This window comes from Protomyctophum bolini (genome assembly GCF_963924005.1).
Source record: "Protomyctophum bolini genome assembly, chromosome: 1".
NCBI lineage: Eukaryota > Metazoa > Chordata > Actinopteri > Myctophiformes > Myctophidae > Protomyctophum > Protomyctophum bolini.
In genome coordinates, this window is record NC_137862.1 from 55,861,523 (window position 1) to 55,883,207 (window position 21,685).

The window sequence follows — 21,685 nt, forward strand, 5'->3', positions numbered from 1 at the left end:
TCCCCACAATAATCTACACTAGTATTTAAGCCCTGAGGGACACCGCTCAGCCAGATGGGGTTTAAGTGGATCCAAAGATATTGGATCTAATTCGAGACATATATATAAGAAGTTGTGAGCTTCAACGCTTCAGTTGGGCGAGTCATAGACCCCGGAAGTGCCGCCTAGTACGCCCGTGCTCCGCGATAGGTCACCAACCCTAACCCCGCAGTGTTGATTTCGTCGACTAAAACTCTGACGAAAAATGTTCGTCGACTACCTTTTTTTCACTGATGAAAACTGCATGGAAACTACATGAAAACTATAAGCTATGATCACTAAAACTAAGACTAAATACAGCTTGTAGATCGGCTATTTTCAGCAAGTGTAAAATCAGTCATCGCGACGGCATCGAGGCCCGCCGAAACACATTTTAGTCGACTGAATCACCCGCAGATTTAGTCGGCTAACATCGTTCCAATGTGACTAAAACTAAATGAAGTTTAATTCCAAAGACTAAACCAAAATACTGCCCTAATAACCCCTGCGTGTTCAACCCAGCTCCGCGGTTTCCCATTCCGTGATTGCATTCCGCTGCATGGCCCGAGAATATACACGGACAGACAAGCGGACACACGACATTCACAGAGATACAAGACCTACACGGAGCAGCGGACACACGGCATTCACAGACAAAACGAGAACAAACACAATACCGGGACCCTATAGGCGGCGGTTTGAGCTTCTAATTCCCGTAACAACCTCCGTGGGGTTCATGTGTTTGGTTCCGGCGGAGCATATTGGTCCGAACGACAACCTACCTCGAAACCCTCACCCTAACCCTATAACCTCCCCCCGGGGGCAGCACACCTAAACCTAACCCTCAAACCCTCACCCTAACCCTAACCTCCCCCGGGGCAGCACACCTAAACCTAACCCCAACCCTCTCCCGACCCCCAGTGCACCTCGGACCAATGCTCCTTCCAACCAATGCTCCATCGGACCATAATAGTATGCCTCCCACCTGCAGTGTTAATTCAATCTCGCGTCACCATCGGATCGAGGAAAGCCCGGGTCTGTGTTATAAAATTGCCGTGTGATCCGGTTCGAGAGCGGACGATATCGTTACGTCATTGTTTTGTATACAGTCATCGGGCCTGGAACCCTCAATCTGGAACTTCCTTTCCCTTCGAAGAATAACAATAAAAGCGTGACTCGTTCTTGTTCAGCCAGCAGGCTTTTTATTGGGAAAAAGTGGGCTTGAGGGATAACGTTCCAGATTGAGGGGTTCCGGGTGGCCTTGATGACTACAAACCAAAGACTACATAATAATGATGTAACAATATCATCGTCCACTCCAGTTCCGACCGGATCATGAACCCGAAAAGGAATGCTTGCCCCATGGGGCTGGCTGGTGTTCATTTAACTCTCGGAGTTTACAGACTCTGTTAAGTGTCCATTCGGTTACCAATTAACGATATATTTAGCTTTTGAGAACCATTTCTCTCACCGACCCTCCCAAGTTTCCTCATTTCTCCCTCCCCTTATTAGCCTACATGCCTCTCTGTCCACCTCCTCCTCCTCCTCCTCCTCCTGCTAGGTCTAGCAGGCTATACTATCCCTAATCGCAGCGCTGCCTGTCTCTTGTTTGGATAAGTTAGTGCTGCAGACGTCAGCCCTGTTGGTTCTGATGTATACCACCTGCCTTGGCCTCCGGCTGACCCCGGTCCTCCCGACTCCCACTGCAGAGACATTCCAGTGCTTTTTTCTGGGGGGCTGTGTTTATACTCCGACAGATTATACCCTGCCTCGCCTCCCCCCCACCCCCCGTCAAGCCTCCACCCGTCTGCCCGTCTGCCCCCCCCCCCCCCCCCCCCCCCACCCACTAACAGCCAGACCCGCTCTGCTTCACAACGTTTGTCCGTAAAGTTATTGCAGATCTGGAATAAAGAAGATGTTTTGGCTTAATAGTGACAGTATATATAGGACAGTGGTTGTTCTCAAACATTGTCATGTTTTTTTAAGGAGCCCTCGGATGTGCTGTATATATGTGCATTTTGACCGTGGACGCGCTCAATTGAAAAGACGTGTGTCACGGCCCGGGGACTGTGATATTAAGAGAAGATCTGTCAACATTGTTTTGAAAGGGTTCGACCCCTTCCTAGAAATGTAGTGGAGTCAAAAGTACATTTCCATTTAAAATGTATATCGTGCGGAAAACAGCTTGCAAAAAACGAAAATATAAGTGTAGGCTATACTTAAACTACAGTACTCAAATAAATGTACTTTAGTATACCGTACACCACCGGTGTTGTTGTCTTCATGTAGAGCTATACAGTATATGCATGTCCTGCAACATTCACTGTAACAACTTTCCGGAACAGTTGTGGAAGTGCTGAAGAGGAAATGAAACACGTTACAGTATGTGTGCTCTCCATGGAGGCTTGTCAGACCCATGAGTCACATGGTTTAAGTCAAGAGATGGTCTCCTCTGTAGACGGGACGTTACGGCCGGGAGGCATCTCTGTTTCCAATGCTGGGAGAAAAGAAGTACTCGGGTCTGCAGAGGAATGTATTCATTTGGGGGGTGTTTAAGAGCCGCACTGGTTAAAAGAATAATTTAAGAAAATTGGAAGCAAGCCCCCACAAATTTACCAATATTTTACAAGCAACTTTCAGAGAAAAACAAGCCCAGCAGTTGCTAAAAACAGCGCCCTCTGCTGTTTGTTTTCTTTGAATTTGCCTCTGGGGGGGGGGGGGGGTAATTGGCGGGGCACTTATTTACAATTTAGGCATTTAGCAGACGCTCTTAATCCAGAGCATGGTAATACATGAAATACATAATCATCAAGAATCAAGAACAGTGGAATATCTATCTAATGAAACTATGCATAAATCACATTATTATTATTATCACTATTTTGTAAGTTGTTGCAGTGCAGATGCTACTGGTCTTTGATGTAGTGTTTATTTATTTTTATGTTTTTTTTTTCAGCTTTCCCCTTATTAAGAAGGACAGACAGTAGGCTGACCGGGAATGGGGGAGAGAGATGGGGGAGTGACATGCAGTAAAGGCCGTCGGGATCGGGAGTCGAACCCGCGGCACCGCTGCCAGACTCGGCCTGCCGGCCAAGGTGCCTGGACCGCTGAGCCACGGCCCAGGCCATTGATGTAGTGTTTTGATTGGATTGCAGAGCCTCTATGTTTTTGATGTAAGTGTATCGTTGTGTGCTGACATGTGCTGTTTTGTCTATGTATTGTATTCATTGTGTTGTGCCCGACTAGGACCCCCTCTCTAAAACGAGACGACGCAACCCAAGGAGCTTTCCTTTAAATACATTTCAATATATTCATAAGTTGAGCCTTATATACGCCTGTAAGGTCTATATAGGACAAGCGCTACGGGCTAAAATGGAGTCTGAAGAGGTGGGTTTTCAGACTGCGGCGGGAAGATTGGGAGTGAGTCTGCAGTTCTAATTGCAATGGGTAAATACGTTCCATAGTTTTTTTTGCTTATGTTTTCATTCCACTAATCTCCAATGCCCCTGCCGACAGATTCAGTAACGCAGCTCGGAATCTGCTCTTGAGAGATTAATCATGAGCAGACATATTATGGCTGGAGCAGACCTTCCATTTTCCCACCCGAGCTCAGTATAACGTCTGCGTTACGCCCCTATTGTGAAACGGTAGAGGAATGATATGATAGAGTTACCGTGTGGGGGTCCCTTGTACCCTCTACTGTACTGTACTGTCACTGTACTGTACTGGTACACCTGAAATGACCATATATACAGTTAATATGTGCGTGTGTGTTTGTGTGTGTGTTAGGTTGCAAACAGGTGGTGAAAAACAACCATGCTGTTTTCGTGCTCAGACGCACCCAGCCAGCCACCAACCCACACACACACATAGCTCCGTAAGGGAGTGGTTGCACCACTCAAAAATGAAATAAAAATCTGGGAAAATGGGAACTAGAATGGGAAAGAGAAGTGTTGTTGATTGATTGATATTGATTGAAGTAACAGTTTTCTGAATTTCATTCCAATGGTTCCAATGGATTAAATATTTCGTCTCTGTCGGGTGTCCAAAAACTCTAAACGATTCAAATTCAAAAACTGCAAAAGTAGCAGATGGACAAACTTGAAACTTGTCGAGCTTGAAGATCTGCCACTTTTTTCACTACTTTTACACAACACTATAGGGAATTTAAAAACCAAAAACACAAAAACATAACACGCTGAAATATGGAGATAAATGTTTGCCAAGGTTTCCTGCCCCGACAGCAGGGAAGATTTGCTTCCATTTTAAGAGTCTAAATCAAAGTTGGATGGGTGGTAAAACCGAAGCAGACGACAAAGACAAATGATTAATGTCTTCCTTGTGTATTTCATTCGAGTACAGTACCTCAGATTATAGTCTGTAAAGTCTCTTACCACCACCTCAGTTTGTCATGATGAATGTGTGATGTTCTGTGGCTCTGCGTGCAACTCAAGATATGTTATGTGTCACATTGGGAGGCGTGGAAACTAAACACCTCTGTGCTGTTGTCACTAAACCACACGTGTGAGCAACAAAACGCTGCCATTTCTGTAAACATTCAAATTCATTCAATTCAACGGTACAAAAGTGTTTGGACTACTACTGTTATAGAGTAGAGCAGTGATTCCAGTGTTGTTGAGGGCATTGATGCCATCGTAATGACTTTTCTTTTATATACACTTGCTGAAAATAGCCGATCTACAAGGGCGTTGATGCCATCGTAATGACTTTAAAAAAATAAATAATTACACTTGCTGAAAATAGCCGATCTACAGTACAAGCTCACAACGCGTCGCAGCTCGCCGCGTTGAGCTTGTAGATCTGCTATTTTCAGCATGCAAGTGCAACCAAGTGTAAAATACTGGATCTCTTGTCCACTAGTCCCTTCCTAATATTTTATTCAATTTTTTTTATTTGTTGACGAAATTGTCAGTATATTTAGTCATATAGTTTTAGTCGTCATGGCTTAGTTTTTATTTAGTTTTTGTCAGTGAAAAAAGGTAGTTGACTAAGTGATTCCAAACCTGTACACTATGGTTTTAAAAACCTATATTGTAGCTCATGCTTTCCACACTGAACTATTCAACTAATATTGTTGGTAAAGTGTAGGCCTATACAGTTAAATGATTCATTGAGAAATTCAGCAATAGTTTTCTTAGTTTTTGGAACATAAAGACACAACCACTGAATGCTTAGGTTAGGTCTCTAAACATGATCTGGATTTATTTCATCCCTGACACAAAGTCAAAGACTATGGTACTACTACTACTGCTACTATTATAAGCCTATACTACACTTGGGGTGTAACGATATAGTAACTTTTAATTCCAATAATCAAAGTACATCGATATGAAAACAGCAATATCGTTTGATCGGCATTGAATCGTTTTGTAATGCAAATAATCGATTGTATCATTGGTAAATGGTGCATTTATATGCAGTAGCTCCTTTATCCAAGGCGCTTTACAGAGATTGTGCATTACATTCACCCATTCACACACACATTCACACACACACACACACACACACACACACACACCGATGCCGGAGGAAACCGTGCAAGGCACCAACCTGCACATCGGGAGCAATTAGGGGTTCAGAGTCTTGCTCAAGGACACTTCGACACTAACTCTGGGGAAGCCCGGGTTCGAACTGGGAACCTTGTGGTTCCCTGAGCCACTGTCGCCCCATGCGTTATGCGTTGTATTTAGCAATTGTAAGAAGAAAACATAAAAATACAGGTTTAATTATATCGCTACATTTGGTCTATCAATAGCCTAAATGTGTGTATTCTCTGTGGTCATGTCAAGGTATGGGTTTTCTCCATATGCGTTCAAATATAATGTCCAAGTATTTGCCAGAGAATCACTGTTTACTGTATACCCACAATAACATGTTTTCCGTAAAAAAACCTTGCACTATCCAAATGTTTCACAGATATAACTTCTTTGCTAAAATAGTTACTGTATCGATTTTAAATCAATGAATCGTATCGCCATGAATGAACCACTATCATGTATCGTATCGTCAACCATGTATACATATCGACCATTAGATGACCTTCTGTTATTAAAAGGTTCACGCCTGTATCATTTTATACGTTATAAACAGGTTATTCACCCTTGAATCACAACAGACACATTTTGATAAATGCCACATATCTTTTATATATATATTTTATATATGAGATTTGTTTGACATTATTTATTGTGTATTTCTTTATTGATAATAGAGGGGATGTGCGTGACATCATCATCAAACCCGGAACTTGCCGAAAGTTATGCAGGAATGCCTACCGAGTGGCAATAACTACTTTCTGGCCTTGACAGCTGTCACACTTTGTCCTAGTGTGACGGTAGTGTGGGCCCAAAAATGGCACTGAACCAGCTCAAAAATAGTGAAAAGTACTGAAAACACACAATGCACAATGCAATCAATACTTTTTTTATTCACCTTGCAGAGTTCACATGAAAGAGTCGTTCCAACAAACGGCATACAACAAAGAAGTACTATATACAGCCCACTGGCCAGGTTGGCTCTATCTAGGTCAGCTCTGTGCAATCCTACCTTGATTGCCCGGGCAGTGGCAGGTGCTCCTTATAAAGGCTAGGCCCCTCCCATGGACCAAACCAACCCTGGATTGATTCCACAATCATACCAGTACACCAGTGCATTCCCAATGTCCAGAGACATCACAATTCATAACATATTTTAGTGTCACATAATACTATAAATTATCCACATAATATGATTAAAGAGTTCTCTAAACAAACCCTCCCACTGTTGGCATGTTCCCCATACCCCACAGTAGTTGCTGCTCCCTTCAATGAAGTCAACAATCAATTATCAATCAACAATACACAATAAATAATGTATTTTCTGCTAATTCAAACTCTGTTGGTTAACTTCAGTCTCAGTGGCAGGGTGAACTGCCACAACAGCCCATACATCCAAATAGAAAAGTCCTATCTGATTGCATTAAACAATGTTAAACAATGATAAACTCACTTTGCATGTTGCTTTGCCGCCCGATTTTCCACTTGATGTGCCATTCGCTTTAAGCATGCATGCGCATACCCTCTATTATTGGTTGTTTACTCCATTGAAAGGAGCAACTACTGTGGGGTATGGGGATTGGGGAACATGCCAACAGTGGGAGGGTTTGTTTTTAGAGAACTCGTTAATCATATTATGTGGATAATCTATAGTATTATCTGTGACACTAAAATGTATGTTGTGAATTTGTGATGTCTCTGGACATTGGGAATGCACTGGTACTGTATGATTGTGGAATCAATCCAGGTTTGGTTTGGTCCAGTTAAATTAACATTCATTTTACAAAATAAATCGGGGTGTCCAAGATAGAAATGCCATTAAATGGGGGTCCGTAGACTAATGCATGTCACACTGGGGGGGGTCCTTGAAATGAAACGTGTTGAGAATCACTACTAGAGCGGTAAAAATCTCCTCTTACAAGGGGGTCCCTGGTATATCTTTTCAAATGGGGTTCCGCAGGCTAATGAGTGTCATTTTGGGGGTTCTTGACATGAACATTTGGGAACCACAGTCTTAAAAGTGTCAGATTTTCCCCTCTTAGAGCAAACAGTCTCATTGTGATGCGTTACACAATGTCACCACCTAGTGGCGAGTGACAAAATGACACAGGTGTATCCACATTATTTCCAAACTGAGGCACACTGCGCTCTCAAAATAATACTGTACTGTTCAACTTGTTTAACTACTTTAAAAAAAAGAAATCTAAATAGACTACACTACAGTGGATTTAATTACAAGATCTGCCCAGTCTCTGGACCTCCGTGGGAAATAATAGACGCTCCCACAGTATACAAGAATCTATACATATTCGAGAATGATAAATAGTAACATCCGAGTATATTCATTTAACCCTTATTGATTAATGTAGGCCGTCCGTGTTAAATGTACACTCTGGATATAGATAAGATATATATTCCTCCCTTTGTTGAGCGTGATCCAACTGTCCATACTGCTATCAAACGCATCCATCCAATATAAAAATGGCCCTAGCATGAGAAAAGCACATGAACTCAGGGTGGGTCCTGTACAGTGCACAGAACATACTGTACAGAAATCATTTCGCATCGTGAGACATGTCCAAAGCATTTCCGGGGGTCCCCAGCCTAAAAACGTTGAGAACCCCTACTTTGCAACACACACACACACACACACACACACACACACACACACACACACACGTTATACAATGTATTAACCCATTTTGACCTGAGATCAGATTCTAGACAGTTTTCTGAAAAAGCTATGTTTCTTCTTTTTTCAAAAATAGAAGACCTACAAGCCACTCGGTGGCGCGCTACGAGCTTGTAGATCTATTTTTCAATAGATAAAAGCATAATATAATGCTCACACCAAAAGGGGTTCCTGCCCAAAATGGGTTAATTCATTTTTAAATGTCACCAGACTAGAGGATAAAGCCCCTCGATATTCTGTCCTCATGACTTTGAGCTTATGTGGACTCTGATCCCGGGAATAAAAGGATAGCAAAAACAATATGAATTCATTCCGATATTTTAATGAAAAAGAACAAAAACGACATATTTATTTATTACAGGGTTTGGTGAATCCCGATGGATGAAAAGTAAAAACGGCAGAGACCACATCCATCCGCTTCGACAAAACATTCACCCATTTTCAAATGAAGGACAAAATCCAAAAAGTTTGTGGAGCCGAGGTTTGGTTGAACGAACTGAACTGCAACAAACCAAAAGTAGAAGAAGTTGAAGACTATGGGCTCCATTTGAGTCACCGCTAAACCCCCTTTTTATCCCTAAACTTCTTTGCCTTTTTTTTTTTTTTTTTTTTACCATTTTGAAAAACATTTTTGAATAGTTCAACTAAGCCAATCTACATCGACACGTTGTGAGCTTTTTAGACTGGCCATTTTAACGATTCAAAAATGTTTAGCGAAATAGTAAAAAAAAAAAAAAAAAAGGCAAAGAAGTTTAGGCATAAAGAGGGTTTAGCGGCGACTCAAATGGAGCCCATAAATACACATGTGCTCCTCCTCATTTGTCCTTCTCCTTCTGCTCCTTCTCCTTCTTCTCCTTCTCACTCTTGGCCTCCTCCGCCTCGTGCTTCTTGATCAGCTCCTCCACCTCCTTCTGTTTCAGCACCTTGATCTTGGTCTTTCCGTCTTCCCTGGTCAGCGTGGCGATCTCCACTGGACACGACATGGTGACACAAAGCAAGTGTTGTTTTTGGCGTTTGTTTTTTAGCTTTAAACCCTATTCTGGACGGGGAACGCCTTTCCGACACACCGAAGATCCAAAGCAGGGGGGGGACATGCGATGCGATGCGAAAAAGCCATGGTCCAACATGCGCTGCTCCCGTGCTTGCGGTTAGGGTTAGGTTAGGATTGAGGTTTCGGATCAATAGTATGTCGGAACTAAAGCCTGCACCCGAACGCCTTTCGGTGTTTTATAAACCCATTTAGACCCGAGGACGATTCTACAAAATGTCTTGACAGTTTTCTGAAAACCCTATGTTTCTATCCAGGCAACAACGTGTGGCGTTCCGGGAGGCGGCCTTTTTTTCCGACAGCATTCTAGCCGACAGGGCAACGGTCCGATCCGCAGCAGGTTTCGGATCAATATGCTGTCGGAAAAAAGACCTGCACCCGTGCGTTCCTCACTTCAGTGGTTTTTTAACATTTTCATGTCAAGGACCCTCAAAAATATATGAAATTGGCCGCCGGCATTTTCATTTATCAGCCTCCACGCTAATAGCGCACGCACATGAATGCAATATATAGCACTTTGTATCCACAAAGCCATGACTACCAAGGCCGGTCGGCATCAAGATGAATTTGTCTCAACACTGATGGTAAGTGCATTAACTCACTGTTTCATCGTGTTCAACTGCTGAGGACAGCGCAGTACACGTCAATGTTCCACACAGAGCGCACTAAATAAAATACTTAAAGGTAGAGTAAGAGATTTCACTCAAAAAACCATAGGCTTCGTTTTTGGCTGTGGGACCTAAGCCTTCGTCCAATCAGGATAGAGAGTCAAAAACGAAACCTAAGGTTTTTTGACCCCCAGGGGTTAACTGGGGACAGGGAGGAACTCCTTATATGGTCAGCACACTCTATAGTATTATATGCCAATCCTTTATTATATATATAGTAATTATCACAACAAAATAAGTGATATTTGAATTAAGTGAAATCACTTACTCCACCTTTAAATAAATATCATCCTTTCAACCCTCTTTCATCTCAGACTAAAACACTAAACAATCGTGGCATATGTGGGCTTGTTGGAATGATCTCCAAAGCAAAGTTACACTGCCCTCAGTGCCCCTCACTGAGGATTCTTGAAAGGATTTGCTCATATTTTATATATCTTATATATTATCAATAGCTGCTCCTGGTCTTATGTCTCTTTGACTGATTTGTGCCTCAGTGGTCTATTTGTATTTACTAAGTGTACAATGTGAAGTTATGATTACACTCAAAAGTCAAAGTCGTATAATTTGTCACACACGTTACCGCAGTGAAATTTGTTCTCCACATTTGACCCATCTCTTGGAGCGGTGAGCCGCAGCCAAGGAGCGGTGAGCTGCAGCCGTGCCGCGCTCAGGAATCATTTGATTACGGTAGTTGATTTGACCGCCCCCAATCCAACCCTTTGATGCCGAGTGCCAAGCAGGGAGGCATTGGCTCCCATTTTTACAGTCTTTGGTATGACCCAGTTTCAGGGCGGACACTCTAACCACAAGGCGCCACTGTCTTTCTGTTCATGTAATGTCCTGCTGTGTGTCGTCCATGGAATCTGTGAAATATTCGGCATCTTAGGGCCGATTCATACTCCTATTTTAGAGCCGTATAAAAGTCGGTTCGGCTTTGTAGAGCCTACAATGTGACGTCATTTGAGGTTCGGGGGGGCGGGTACCGTCCTAAAGTCGTCTCTTCGGTGCTACTGAAAATTTCTGACGAGCCGAAATCATTTCGGCACTACAGCGCCAAAACAGAGGTAAAATATGAGTATGAATCGGCCCTTAGCCGGTGCCTACTTGTAAAAGACTCTCAGTCAATAGATTTTACTGCTGGTTATACATCATTCTGTTCTTTCCCCCAGACAAGACCACAGAATGTATGATTCAATTTCTACGCAACTGCGTAATTAGTTACTTAACCAATTTTGGGCGAGAACCCCTTTTTGGTGTTAGCATTATGTTATGCTTTAGCTATTGAAAAATAGCAGATCTACTAGCTCATAGGTCTGCTATTTTTTTTTAAATGACGTAGAAAACTGTCAGGATGTAGAAGACATTTTTTGAATCCCCCACTCTAGCGCAAATTCCTACAAAATTAACACAATATGTAATAATTCTACATACTGCCAACCAGGTGAAAAATAAATCACATAGTGAGGGGCTTTAACCTTTGCTTTTCTACAAAAGTATGAAATAACCGAGACTATTAACATTGAACGGAAAAGGCTTCTGAACACATTATTGCTCGTTCGACCACCACAAATGCTTAAAAGGAATAACCGTAAACAGCCTATGGTCTAGCTCTCAATGCTTCCATAGAAGACATTCCAAATCCAAATGTCCGGCGACTGAGAACATTAAACCATGCTCACTAAATATATTAAAAACATAAACCCATGCTCACCTTTCTCTGCCGACAGCTTGCTGACGTCCATGGTCTTGTTGAGGACTTTGACAGCCAGGGCCAACGCTGACGACAACGTCATCTCCCCTTCTTTGAAGTCCTGCTTCAGCATGGACACGGCAGCCTGACGCACAACAATTAATATTAGTATTATTTATTGAAGTCCTGCTTCGGCATGGACACGGCAGCCTGACGCACAACAATTAATATTAGTATTATTTATTGAAGTCCTGCTTCAGCATGGACACGGCAGCCTGACGCACAACAATTAATATTGTTATTATTTATTGAAGTCCTGGTTCAGCATGGACACGGCAGCCTGACGCACAACAATTAATATTAGTATTATTTATTGAAGTCCTGCTTCAGCATGGACACGGCAGCCTGACGCACAACAATTAATATTAGTATTATTTATTGAAGTCCTGCTTCAGCATGGACACGGCAGCCTGACGCACAACAATTAATATTATTATTATTTATTGAAGTCCTGCTTCAGCATGGACACGGCAGTCCGACGCACAACAATTAATATTGTTATTATTTATTTAAGTCCTGCTTCAGCATGGACACGGCAGTCCGACGCACAACAATTAATATTATTATTATTTATTGAAGTCCTGCTTCAGCATGGACACGGCAGTCCGACGCACAACAATTAATATTATTATTATTTATTGAAGTCCTGCTTCAGCATGGACACGGCAGTCCGACGCACAACAATTAATATTGTTATTATTTATTTAAGTCCTGCTTCAGCATGGACACGGCAGTCCGACGCACAACAATTAATATTATTATTATTTATTGAAGTCCTGCTTCAGCATGGACACGGCAGTCCGACGCACAACAATTAATATTGTTATTATTCTTTGAAGTCCTGCTTCAGCATGGACACTGCAGTCCGACGCACAACAATTAAAATTCTTATTATTTATTGAAGTCCTGCTTCAGCATGGACACTGTAGTCTGACGCACAACTATTAATATTATTCTTTGAAGTCCTGCTTCAGCATGGACACTGTAGTCTGACGCACAACTATTAATATTATTCTTTGAAGTCCTGCTTCAGCATGGACACTGTAGTCTGACGCACAACTATTAATATTATTATTATTCTTTGAAGTCCTGCTTCAGCATGGACACGGCAGTCCGACGCACAACAATTAATATTGTCATTATTTATTGAAGTCCTGGTTCAGCATGGACACTGTAGTCTGACGCACAACTATTAATATTATTATTCTTTGAAGTCCTGCTTCAGCATGGACACTGTAGCCTGACGCACAACTATTAATATTATTATTCTTTGAAGTCCTGCTTCAGCATGGACACGGCAGGTGCATCTCAGCAGAACTCACAGCACTGTTGTTGCCGATGCAGGTGGCCTTCCAGCCTCCATAGTTCCCACTGGGGTCGCTCTGGTAAAGCTGGAATCCGTAATGTTTGTCCCAACCCATGTACAGCAGAGACACACCGAACGGCCGCTTACCTGGCAACACAAAAAACACAGAGTATACTTTAAAACGGCGGGACCTTAAGACTGGAGTCCCGGACATTAAAAACATTTTGTGTCAAATGAGGGTTTGTGGCCTAATGCATATCAAACTGGGGGTCTTTGGACATAAAAGACACCCCAAACACTGGTCAGAGGTTACCTCCAAACTGTGTGTAGGCTTGCTTGATGTCACACAGAGCCGTTACCAACTGCTCACAGGGGATTGGTTCCTCATACTGCAACAAATATCTGTCAAACAGACAATTTAAGTGATTGGTTAATTGTTCAGGTTTTCTGACAAGGTGATATGGATAGAGATGCAAATGCTTATCCCAGTGGTTCAGCAAACTTAATGTGTCCATCCATGGTGCAATAGCAGACCTACAAGCTCGTAGTGAGCTTGTAGATCTGCTATTTTCCAATAGCTAAAGCATAGCATAATGCCAACACCAAAAGGGGTTCCCGCCCCCAAAATGGGTTAAGTCTTACCTCTGTGCAATTAGTCGTAGCTCGTTTGTGAGCACGTTGGCATCTGATGTAATTCCAGCAACGCTGCAAGCCATGTCTCTGAATTGAAATAAGCACAAGGAGATAAAGATAAAGTATGAGTGACAATATTCAGATCTGACAAGAGGATAACTTCACAAGCCATGTTGAAGTAGTAGTCTTTTGCAGTGTTGGGACGTAACGTAACGTAAATAACGCGTTACAGTAACGCCGTTACGTTCGGCAGTAACGGTTGCTGTAACACATTATTTTTTTTAATTCAGTAACTTGTTACCGTTACTACATGGTGCGTTATTCCGTTACTCTTCTGTTATTTTTCATGTAGTCTCGATCGGGGGAGAATGAGAAGAACTGTCATGCTTGCCTTGCGGGAGAGAAGGGGGAGGAGGAGGAGTGTGTGTGCGTTTGTGTGTGTGTGTGTGTGTGTGCTACACGTGGTGATGCGCAAGTTTGTTTACTCTGACTAGTGTCATGGCGGCGCCCATATCGCAAATGGCTATATTCCTCCTTATTTCCTTCAGCTGCTCCAATCCAGCACAAAGTACAGTCAAAGTAAGTTGTTGAGTCCCAGCAAATTATGACGATCCCATTCCCACCGGCTATACCACCGTGTGTTTGTTTATGTCGGTCGCGTGTGTGTGTGTGTGTGTGTGTGCCGTGTATGCACATCATGTGAGCGAGCGAGCGAGAGAAAAAGAGAGAGAGAGAGAGAGAGAGATAGAGAGAGAGAGACTGAAAGAGGCTGCGCGTTCGTGTGTGTGTGTGTGTGAGACAGTGTGCGTAGCCTAGCTACTTTTGAGCGAGAGAGACGGACAGATACTGAAAGAGACTTTGCGCGTGTGTTTGATTATCAAATATGAATTCTGGTTTTGGTCTTACTTTGTTTAAAATTCCAGACTCAAATTAGTATTGCCACCACCACCAATAAGAGCAGCTATGAGCTATCTCAGCCTATCTGCACAGTATACAACATACAAGCAGTGGAACTGGAACCCTCATGTTGTTGGTTGTAGCCTACTTGTATTTAGTTGTTTGCTATAAATATGTATTGATAGGCCTACATAGCATCATCAAAATCACCACCAGTCCCCCCTGCTATTGGTATATTATTATCACTGTACTGAACTGAAGGCATGAATGAATGGCCTGGAAGTGGGAGCCCGTTTTTCTTTTTGAGTGGTGCAACCACTCTATTATAGACAACTATGTGTGTCCCTGGTTGGCTGGCTGTGTCCCCGTGCCCCTGGGTCTGAGCACGGAAATAGCATATTTTCTCCACCAAGTGTTTTGGATGTGGGGCGGCTCGCCGGAACCGGCACCGGCGAGCCGAACCGAAAAGTAACGAAAAAGTTACTTTTCGAAGTAACGCTTTACTTTTTGGTTTAAGTAACAGTAAAGTAACTAAGTTACTTTTGAAATGATGTAACAGTAACTGTAACTAGTTACTTTTTAAAAGTAACGGTCCCAACACTGGTCTTTTGCCACAGTGTGGATAATATGATCTACTAACTACAAATGTACTTTTAATGGCCCTGCAAATATAATATGGCCAATGACAGTATCACAATTTTGCTTTACATAACCTTTGTGTTATGTACTATGAAATAAAAAATGATTTTTTTCACTGATGGCATTTTAGTCTTACTATTTAGTTGTAAGAATTAAGTTTGTAAAAAATCTCAAGCTCTTTTATACTCATTTTACATCAAATAGCTAAAACAGCTGATCAATGTGTTGTGACATGGTGCGAGCAAAAAAAACTAAAAGAATGACATGCTCAAACATTGTGCCTCCAGGTATAACGTGACTGAATGGACAGTAAATCCTGTAAGAGGGCACTTTTAGACAAAAACAGCAGATCTACAAGCTCTCAACGTGTCGTGCTGCGACACGTTGAGAGCTTGTAGATCAGCTATTTTCAGGGCGCAACCCGGCAGTCTATATCTACTGGAGATGCGGTGTGCGACGTGGATTTAGAAAACCAATTAGTTCAACGCAAAATGCTGCGTTCGAGTTCGGGGGGGGGGGGGGGGGGGGAAGCAATTCTCCTGAATGCTGCCTTCCGGCATGGCATGGAAACTAAAGGATTGGCATTTGCATTTCTTTCACCATGTAGTAAACGCTGCATTCGTGGTCTGGAGAGGGCAGTTGTTTTACAGACGGGTAAAAGGGCAGGGGCTGAAGCCCCATTTGATGTCTATGTTTACACGTCCCACATACACGCTGGGTATAAAGTGACTGAATGGACAGCAGTGTCGTTTTTGGCAGCAATTTTAGTCTTAGTGTTTCGAATAGTTTCAGTCACCAGTAGTAATGTCTTAGTGTAAGGGCCGGTTCATACTCCTATTTTACCGCTGTTTCGGCGCTGTAGTGCCGAAATGATTTCGGCTTGTCAGAAATTTTCAGTAGCACCGAAGAGCCGACTTTAGGACGGTACCCCCCCCCCCCCCCCCCCCGAACCTCAAATGACGTCACATTGTAGGCTCTACAGAGCCGAACCGACTTTTATTCGGCTCTAAAATAGGAGTATGAATCGGCCCTTAGTCTAGTTTTACTTTTAGTCGACTGAAGGGCCTCCCACACCGTCTGCGACTACCTATCGCACACCGGCGGCGTCCGACGCGCGCTGGCGCCTCGCCTGACGCGCCGATAGAACCAGTTCTATTTTCCAGGCGTCAAACAACATAGATGGGACTGGTGCCACAGGGCCTGCTGGGTATAAAGGGTGGAGGTCCAGGTCTTACTCATTCAGCTTGTAGATCTATATACCTGCTGGGTATAAAGGGTTGGAGGTTCGGCTCTTACTCATTCAGCTTGTAGATCTTTTCAGAGAAGAACACTTCGTCCAGGAGTTTGTGGATGTTGCGTCTCTCCGCGGCTAAGAGGACGCCGTCGTTGGCCAGGATCCCCAGACATGTCCCAGCGTGACCGATGGCCTCCATGGCATATTCCACCTGGTATAAACGCCCTGGGGGATTAACAAGCATAGGACGACGTGATCATTAGGCCTGCCGACAATTAGTACATAATCGTGATTATCTTGTATCATTCATAATCGTGTCCACGGTAACACAATTTGTGCCCAGGACGTCTGTACACGTCTTGGGAAAAAATAAATAAATAATTATTTCGAAACAGTCCTTTTTTTGGGGCGAAATTAGATTGGGCACCCCACGTCGCTATTTATATAAGTATTAAAAAAATTCATACAATTTATAACATCAGGCAAAGAAAGTGGACAATAGCTGATCTACAAGCTCAGCTCACAACACGTTGCATTATGAGCGCGTAGATTCTATTTCCACTATTTTAATTACAAAATAATAGTACATAGTACTTATTTTTGATTCATGGTTTCTGTCATTGTCAATCATTTTTGTATTTTTAAGTTATTTGTCATTATGTGAATGATATGACGTGCAATTGAATTTGCTTACAAAGCCTAAAAAGACAAACAGAAATGTAATGTGCATGTCCCAGCGTTCACTGGAAAAAGTTAAAACGATCATACATTTATTAAATAAAATGTCATTATCATGATATAGTTTATATATATATATAGCCCTATAGTTTATGTCATCTCATTCTGATCATGTGTTGCTGTCATTAGACTAAAGGCTCATACATAGTCTGGATTTAAGATGGTGGGGTGATGACCACCGAACTACAACATGACGTCGCGAGCCGCGGTGAAGAGTAAACCACCGCTCCAGCCCTTCTCTCTGTTTTTACTCACTACTGTTTACTTTTTACACCACCGCTCAACGTTATTTCAGCTCCGGGTGGTCAGCTCACCACCGGAGCGGTGGTCACCTCACCACCGGAAATCCAGACTATGTATGAGCGTTTAAATCCTGGTCATCTCACTGGGATCAGTAAAGCGCTTACCTTCAGGGGAGAAAATGGTTGTTCTGGAATCATATCTGCGAGACTAAAAGGAACCATCAGTTAGTTACTAGCAACGGTGATTAAAAGGAGTACCAGTGATGTAAATAGGTTTTCAATGTAATGAGTTCCGGGATGCAGGGATGGTCTTTTAGAAATGAGTCCCACTTTTTTTTTTTTTTTTTTTTTTTTTTTTACAAATTGCAGCATTTAACTTCCATTTCATTTTATATGGTTATAATGTGGTTATATTCATGTAGAAAACGGAAGACGAAATGATTATTATAACTAAAGCTAGCAAAATAAACTAGAATAAAAAAAAACAGTACAGTACAGTAGTGCATCCCGTGGATGCAGAGGTCGTTGTTTTATTGCGTCCCTTAACTATAAACTGCGTTTTTGGATGCAAAATGCACCCCATTTTACCACTCTATGGTCCTGTGTTCAACATTAGAATCAAGTAAGTATTGTCCAATTTGTCAAAATATACTTACAGTAGCAAAAGTACTCGTTATTATGCATTAATGTGTTCATCACTTTATTGATTTTGACTTAAGTGCTGCCAGATAGAAATAATATTTATCACTTTATGCACCTAAATCTGCAAAGTAACTAGAAACTGAAGCTGTCAAATAATCGCAGTATAGTCAAAAAGTACAAGATTTGCCTGTAAATGCTTAATTTCAGTCAAGTGTTTTATTAAACAAGTTATTGTCTCAAAAACACCTCGACACTGTACTCGAGTACAGTAGCTATAGCTACTACTTGAGTAAAATAACTAACAATGGCAAAATAATTCACATTGAAAGCAAACAGCGGTAAGATTGTAATTGTTATGAATAAATAATATTTGATATTAATGAATGTATAAACGAACCATTTTGTCTTCAGTGCCGAGTCTCAATCCTGTCAAAAAAACCAAAACACAAGTTATTGACAAGAGCTACAAATGAACCTGAAGGGACCATGACTGTCCACTTTTATATATTGTTACATTAACACTCACGATTTAAGAACAGATTGTTTAATCATACACTAGGAAGCAGATCAGATCAATAGACACATTAATATCTTGAGAGCTAACAACAGCTAACACACCGAGGCTAGCAGAATGAATCTGCAATATCTGCACATGAATGCTAACATGTTAGCATCTCATTGAACTGAATGAAAATAACGACAGATTTGTGTTCCAACGGCGACCAATTATGACTCGTGCGTTTCTAGAACTCCGATGCGAGTTTAATTCATACCAAGACTGTTAATGAACACATTAATTAAACTGAACACGCGTTAGCATCGTTAGCATACCTTGACAAGTAGTCCACTTACTTTCTGATCTGTTTGGTGCTACTGCTGCTGATGCTGATGTGTTGCCAGATTGTGTGAGAGAAACAAGCAGCCAGATCTATAAAAACAAGCCCAAAATAAGTGACTATTATATTAGGCAAAATAGCCAGCGATCTACAACCTTTATCACGACGTGTTGTGAGAGATTGTAGATCTGCTATTTTCAACAACAACAAAATCTTTTGGAAAAAAAGTGACTCATTTAGATTTTTTTTAACAACACAAATGGTATAAGACAACTCACCCTGGCCTGTTTCTGTTTTCCTCCCAGAATTCTTCCCAGTGAGGGGTGGGAGAGGCTGGACAGCAGACGGCTGGACGTTGAATTTCTCTAACTATAAACTTTCATGACAGCAGACAGCCTGAGTACAAATATAATTTATGAAAAGCTACTACAGTGAAGTCTGTTCAAAGAAGTTGTTGTAGGATATGTGGGGATTATCTGACGAGGTACCATTTGAGTAGGCAAAACCTTACATAATATTATACTGAATAATAGGCTACTAAATTGTTTATAGGGTCAATATAAGTAAAATAATATAGCCTTTCCACAGGAGTATCTTTTTATATTTTTCCAAAAAGAATACAAACAGCCAATAGCATATTACAAAGTTATCCCCCTCACTGGTGAAAATTGTATTGATTGTAACTTAAGTACGGCATTTATTTAGTTTGAAGAGTTTTTTTACAGTACCTTTCAAGCACAACTTAATACAAAAACTGTTAACTGTGAATGGACTACACGACACCATTTAAAGCATTACACTTGTTTACAATAGGGGCCCACCATTTTCAATTCATCATAACATTTAGAGAAGTATGAATAAACAGGAAATCATCACAGAGGAGGTATAAAAAGGGGAAAAAAACATATAGCCTAGTGAGGGGGGAAAAGGGGTGGCCGGGTGCATGGGTGGGGGATTCAGATTTTACGGGGGCCAGTTTCGTGCCCTTTGAGAGCGGTTTTGGTTAAGGAGTCAAGGGATTTGCATGTCTTAAGGGCGTTCCACATTTTGGTGTCATAGGAGCGGATAGAATTTAGTCCCTTGTTTGTGCTTGTGCCATATGGTATGGTACAGTACGGTACGGTACGGTATGGTATGTAGGGTGGCCACCTGCAAGACCTCAGAAAGGAGGACACTTTTTGCGGGGCTCGCTCCCCCGACCCCCCCCCCCCCCCCCCCCCAGATTCCAGATATTAATATTATTACTACTACTATTGCACCTGATTTTCACCACCATCCTCTCCAGCATTATGTCCACAGAGAACATATATTTGCTAATTAAATTAACCTTTTTAAATTAGGCTATAGGGTACCACAAAGGCCATTCATTTTATAATCAATTAATTTTATTTCATGTTTAGATACCGGTATGTTTTATGTTTAATCTCTTTCTTGTGGGGTTTTTTATACAGTCTTATGGTCATCGGTGTAGGACATAGAAATAGAATGAAGCCAGTAGCCTATATGTATGTTCACAGTGCTTTAGCCTCCCTTTCTTTATGATGTCGAGCTCCATATTGCTCATTAAATGTAGTTTTTCATTTCGGCATATTTGGTTTATTTATCTCTGCATTAACTATACTAAATTGATTGTGAGAGCTCAACAAAGTAACAAACCGACCATCCCACTGGCAGTGTTGCCAGGTTTTGGAAGAGAACCAAGCAACCATGTCTATGAAAACAAGCCCAAAAGAAGCCTGACTAGGCTTAGTAGCCTATTATATAAAACAAGCCCAAAGTCGCTTATAATTAAGCGGACATGGCAACACTCCGAACGTCTCCACTCGCTTCGGAGCTGAGCAGCGCTGCAGAGATTTTAATACCCAGGCAGACGACGTAAATGACAGTTATGGCACAAGCACTGTATATCACAAAAAACCGGACAATTATGTGTCCGGCCAGAGGTTGAGGTGGGAGGAGGACAGGTGGGTCTAAAACCGGACTGTCCGGCGTGAAACCGGACGTCTGGCCACCCTAATGGTATGGTATGGCATGGCCGGGGGTCCCATGACCAAGGCACAGCAGGCCAGTGTTGTTTTCATCGACTAAAACTGTGACGAAAAATGATCTTCGACTACCTTTTTTCACTGACGAAAACTACATGTAAACTAAATAAAAACTAAGCTATGATGACTAAAACTAAGACTAAATATACTGACAATTTTGTCAACTAGTGGACAAGAGATCAGTATAACTCATTTTACACTTCAATGGTTGCATGCTGAAAATAGCCGATCTACAAGCTCACAATGCGTCACAGCGCGTGTGTAAAATCAGCCAGGCATCAAGGCCCGCCAAAATAAATTTTAGTCGACTGAATCAACTGTATAGAAAATAGTCGACTAAAATATTATGATATTTACTCGACTAAAACTAGACTGTGAAAAATGGGTTACTAAAACGTATAATAATAATAGACTAAAACTAAAACATAAATTCCAGGTGACTAAAATGTGACTGAAACTAAATGAAAACTATTGAAGAGACTGTGACTAAAACAAAAATAAATAATTGCTGCCAAAAACAACACTGCAGCAGGCACACAATATTTGTAGGGTCCTTGACTGCTTGGACAAAATGCATTCATCTAGGCTGGGGGTTCTTGGTGTGGAAATGTGTGAGCATCACTGATTGATTACACTTACATTTTAGACTTTAGAAGGCAACTTTACAGAAAAAGAAGTACAAATTCGCTTATAATAAGCGGACATGGCAACACTGGCTGCCTGTATACTTCACCACCAC

General features: G+C 41.8%; 1 protein-coding gene across 2 annotated transcripts; it reads right to left on the reverse strand.

The window, feature by feature from the left end:
• Positions 1-8,567: 8,567 nt before the first annotated feature.
• Positions 8,568-18,957, reverse strand: psma4 (proteasome 20S subunit alpha 4). 2 transcript variants are annotated; one of them, XM_080764909.1, is made up of 9 exons: positions 18,918-18,957; positions 18,463-18,491; positions 17,589-17,631; positions 16,506-16,668; positions 13,683-13,760; positions 13,354-13,442; positions 13,057-13,187; positions 11,696-11,819; positions 8,568-9,235 (listed from the first exon to the last, which is right to left on the reverse strand). In XM_080764909.1, exons 2-9 carry the CDS (start codon positions 18,463-18,465, stop codon positions 9,081-9,083), a joined length of 786 nt encoding a protein of 261 aa, XP_080621035.1. In that variant the 5' UTR covers positions 18,466-18,491; positions 18,918-18,957; the 3' UTR covers positions 8,568-9,080. The 2 variants fall into 2 exon arrangements, with proteins under 2 accessions (XP_080621035.1, XP_080621034.1); XM_080764908.1 differs by having other exon boundaries at positions 18,897-18,950.
• Between the last annotated feature and the right edge of the window lie 2,728 nt (positions 18,958-21,685).

Bases quoted from the DNA above. Each gene is read 5' to 3' on its own strand.
- psma4 (XM_080764909.1), bottom strand. The intron at 13,761-16,505 runs GTAAGAGCCGAA...ATTTCAATTCAG, and splicing joins AAGATCTACAAGCTGAATGA to AGACATGGCTTGCAGCGTTG. The intron at 13,188-13,353 runs GTAACCTCTGAC...TTGTGTTGCCAG, and splicing joins AGCCTACACACAGTTTGGAG to GTAAGCGGCCGTTCGGTGTG.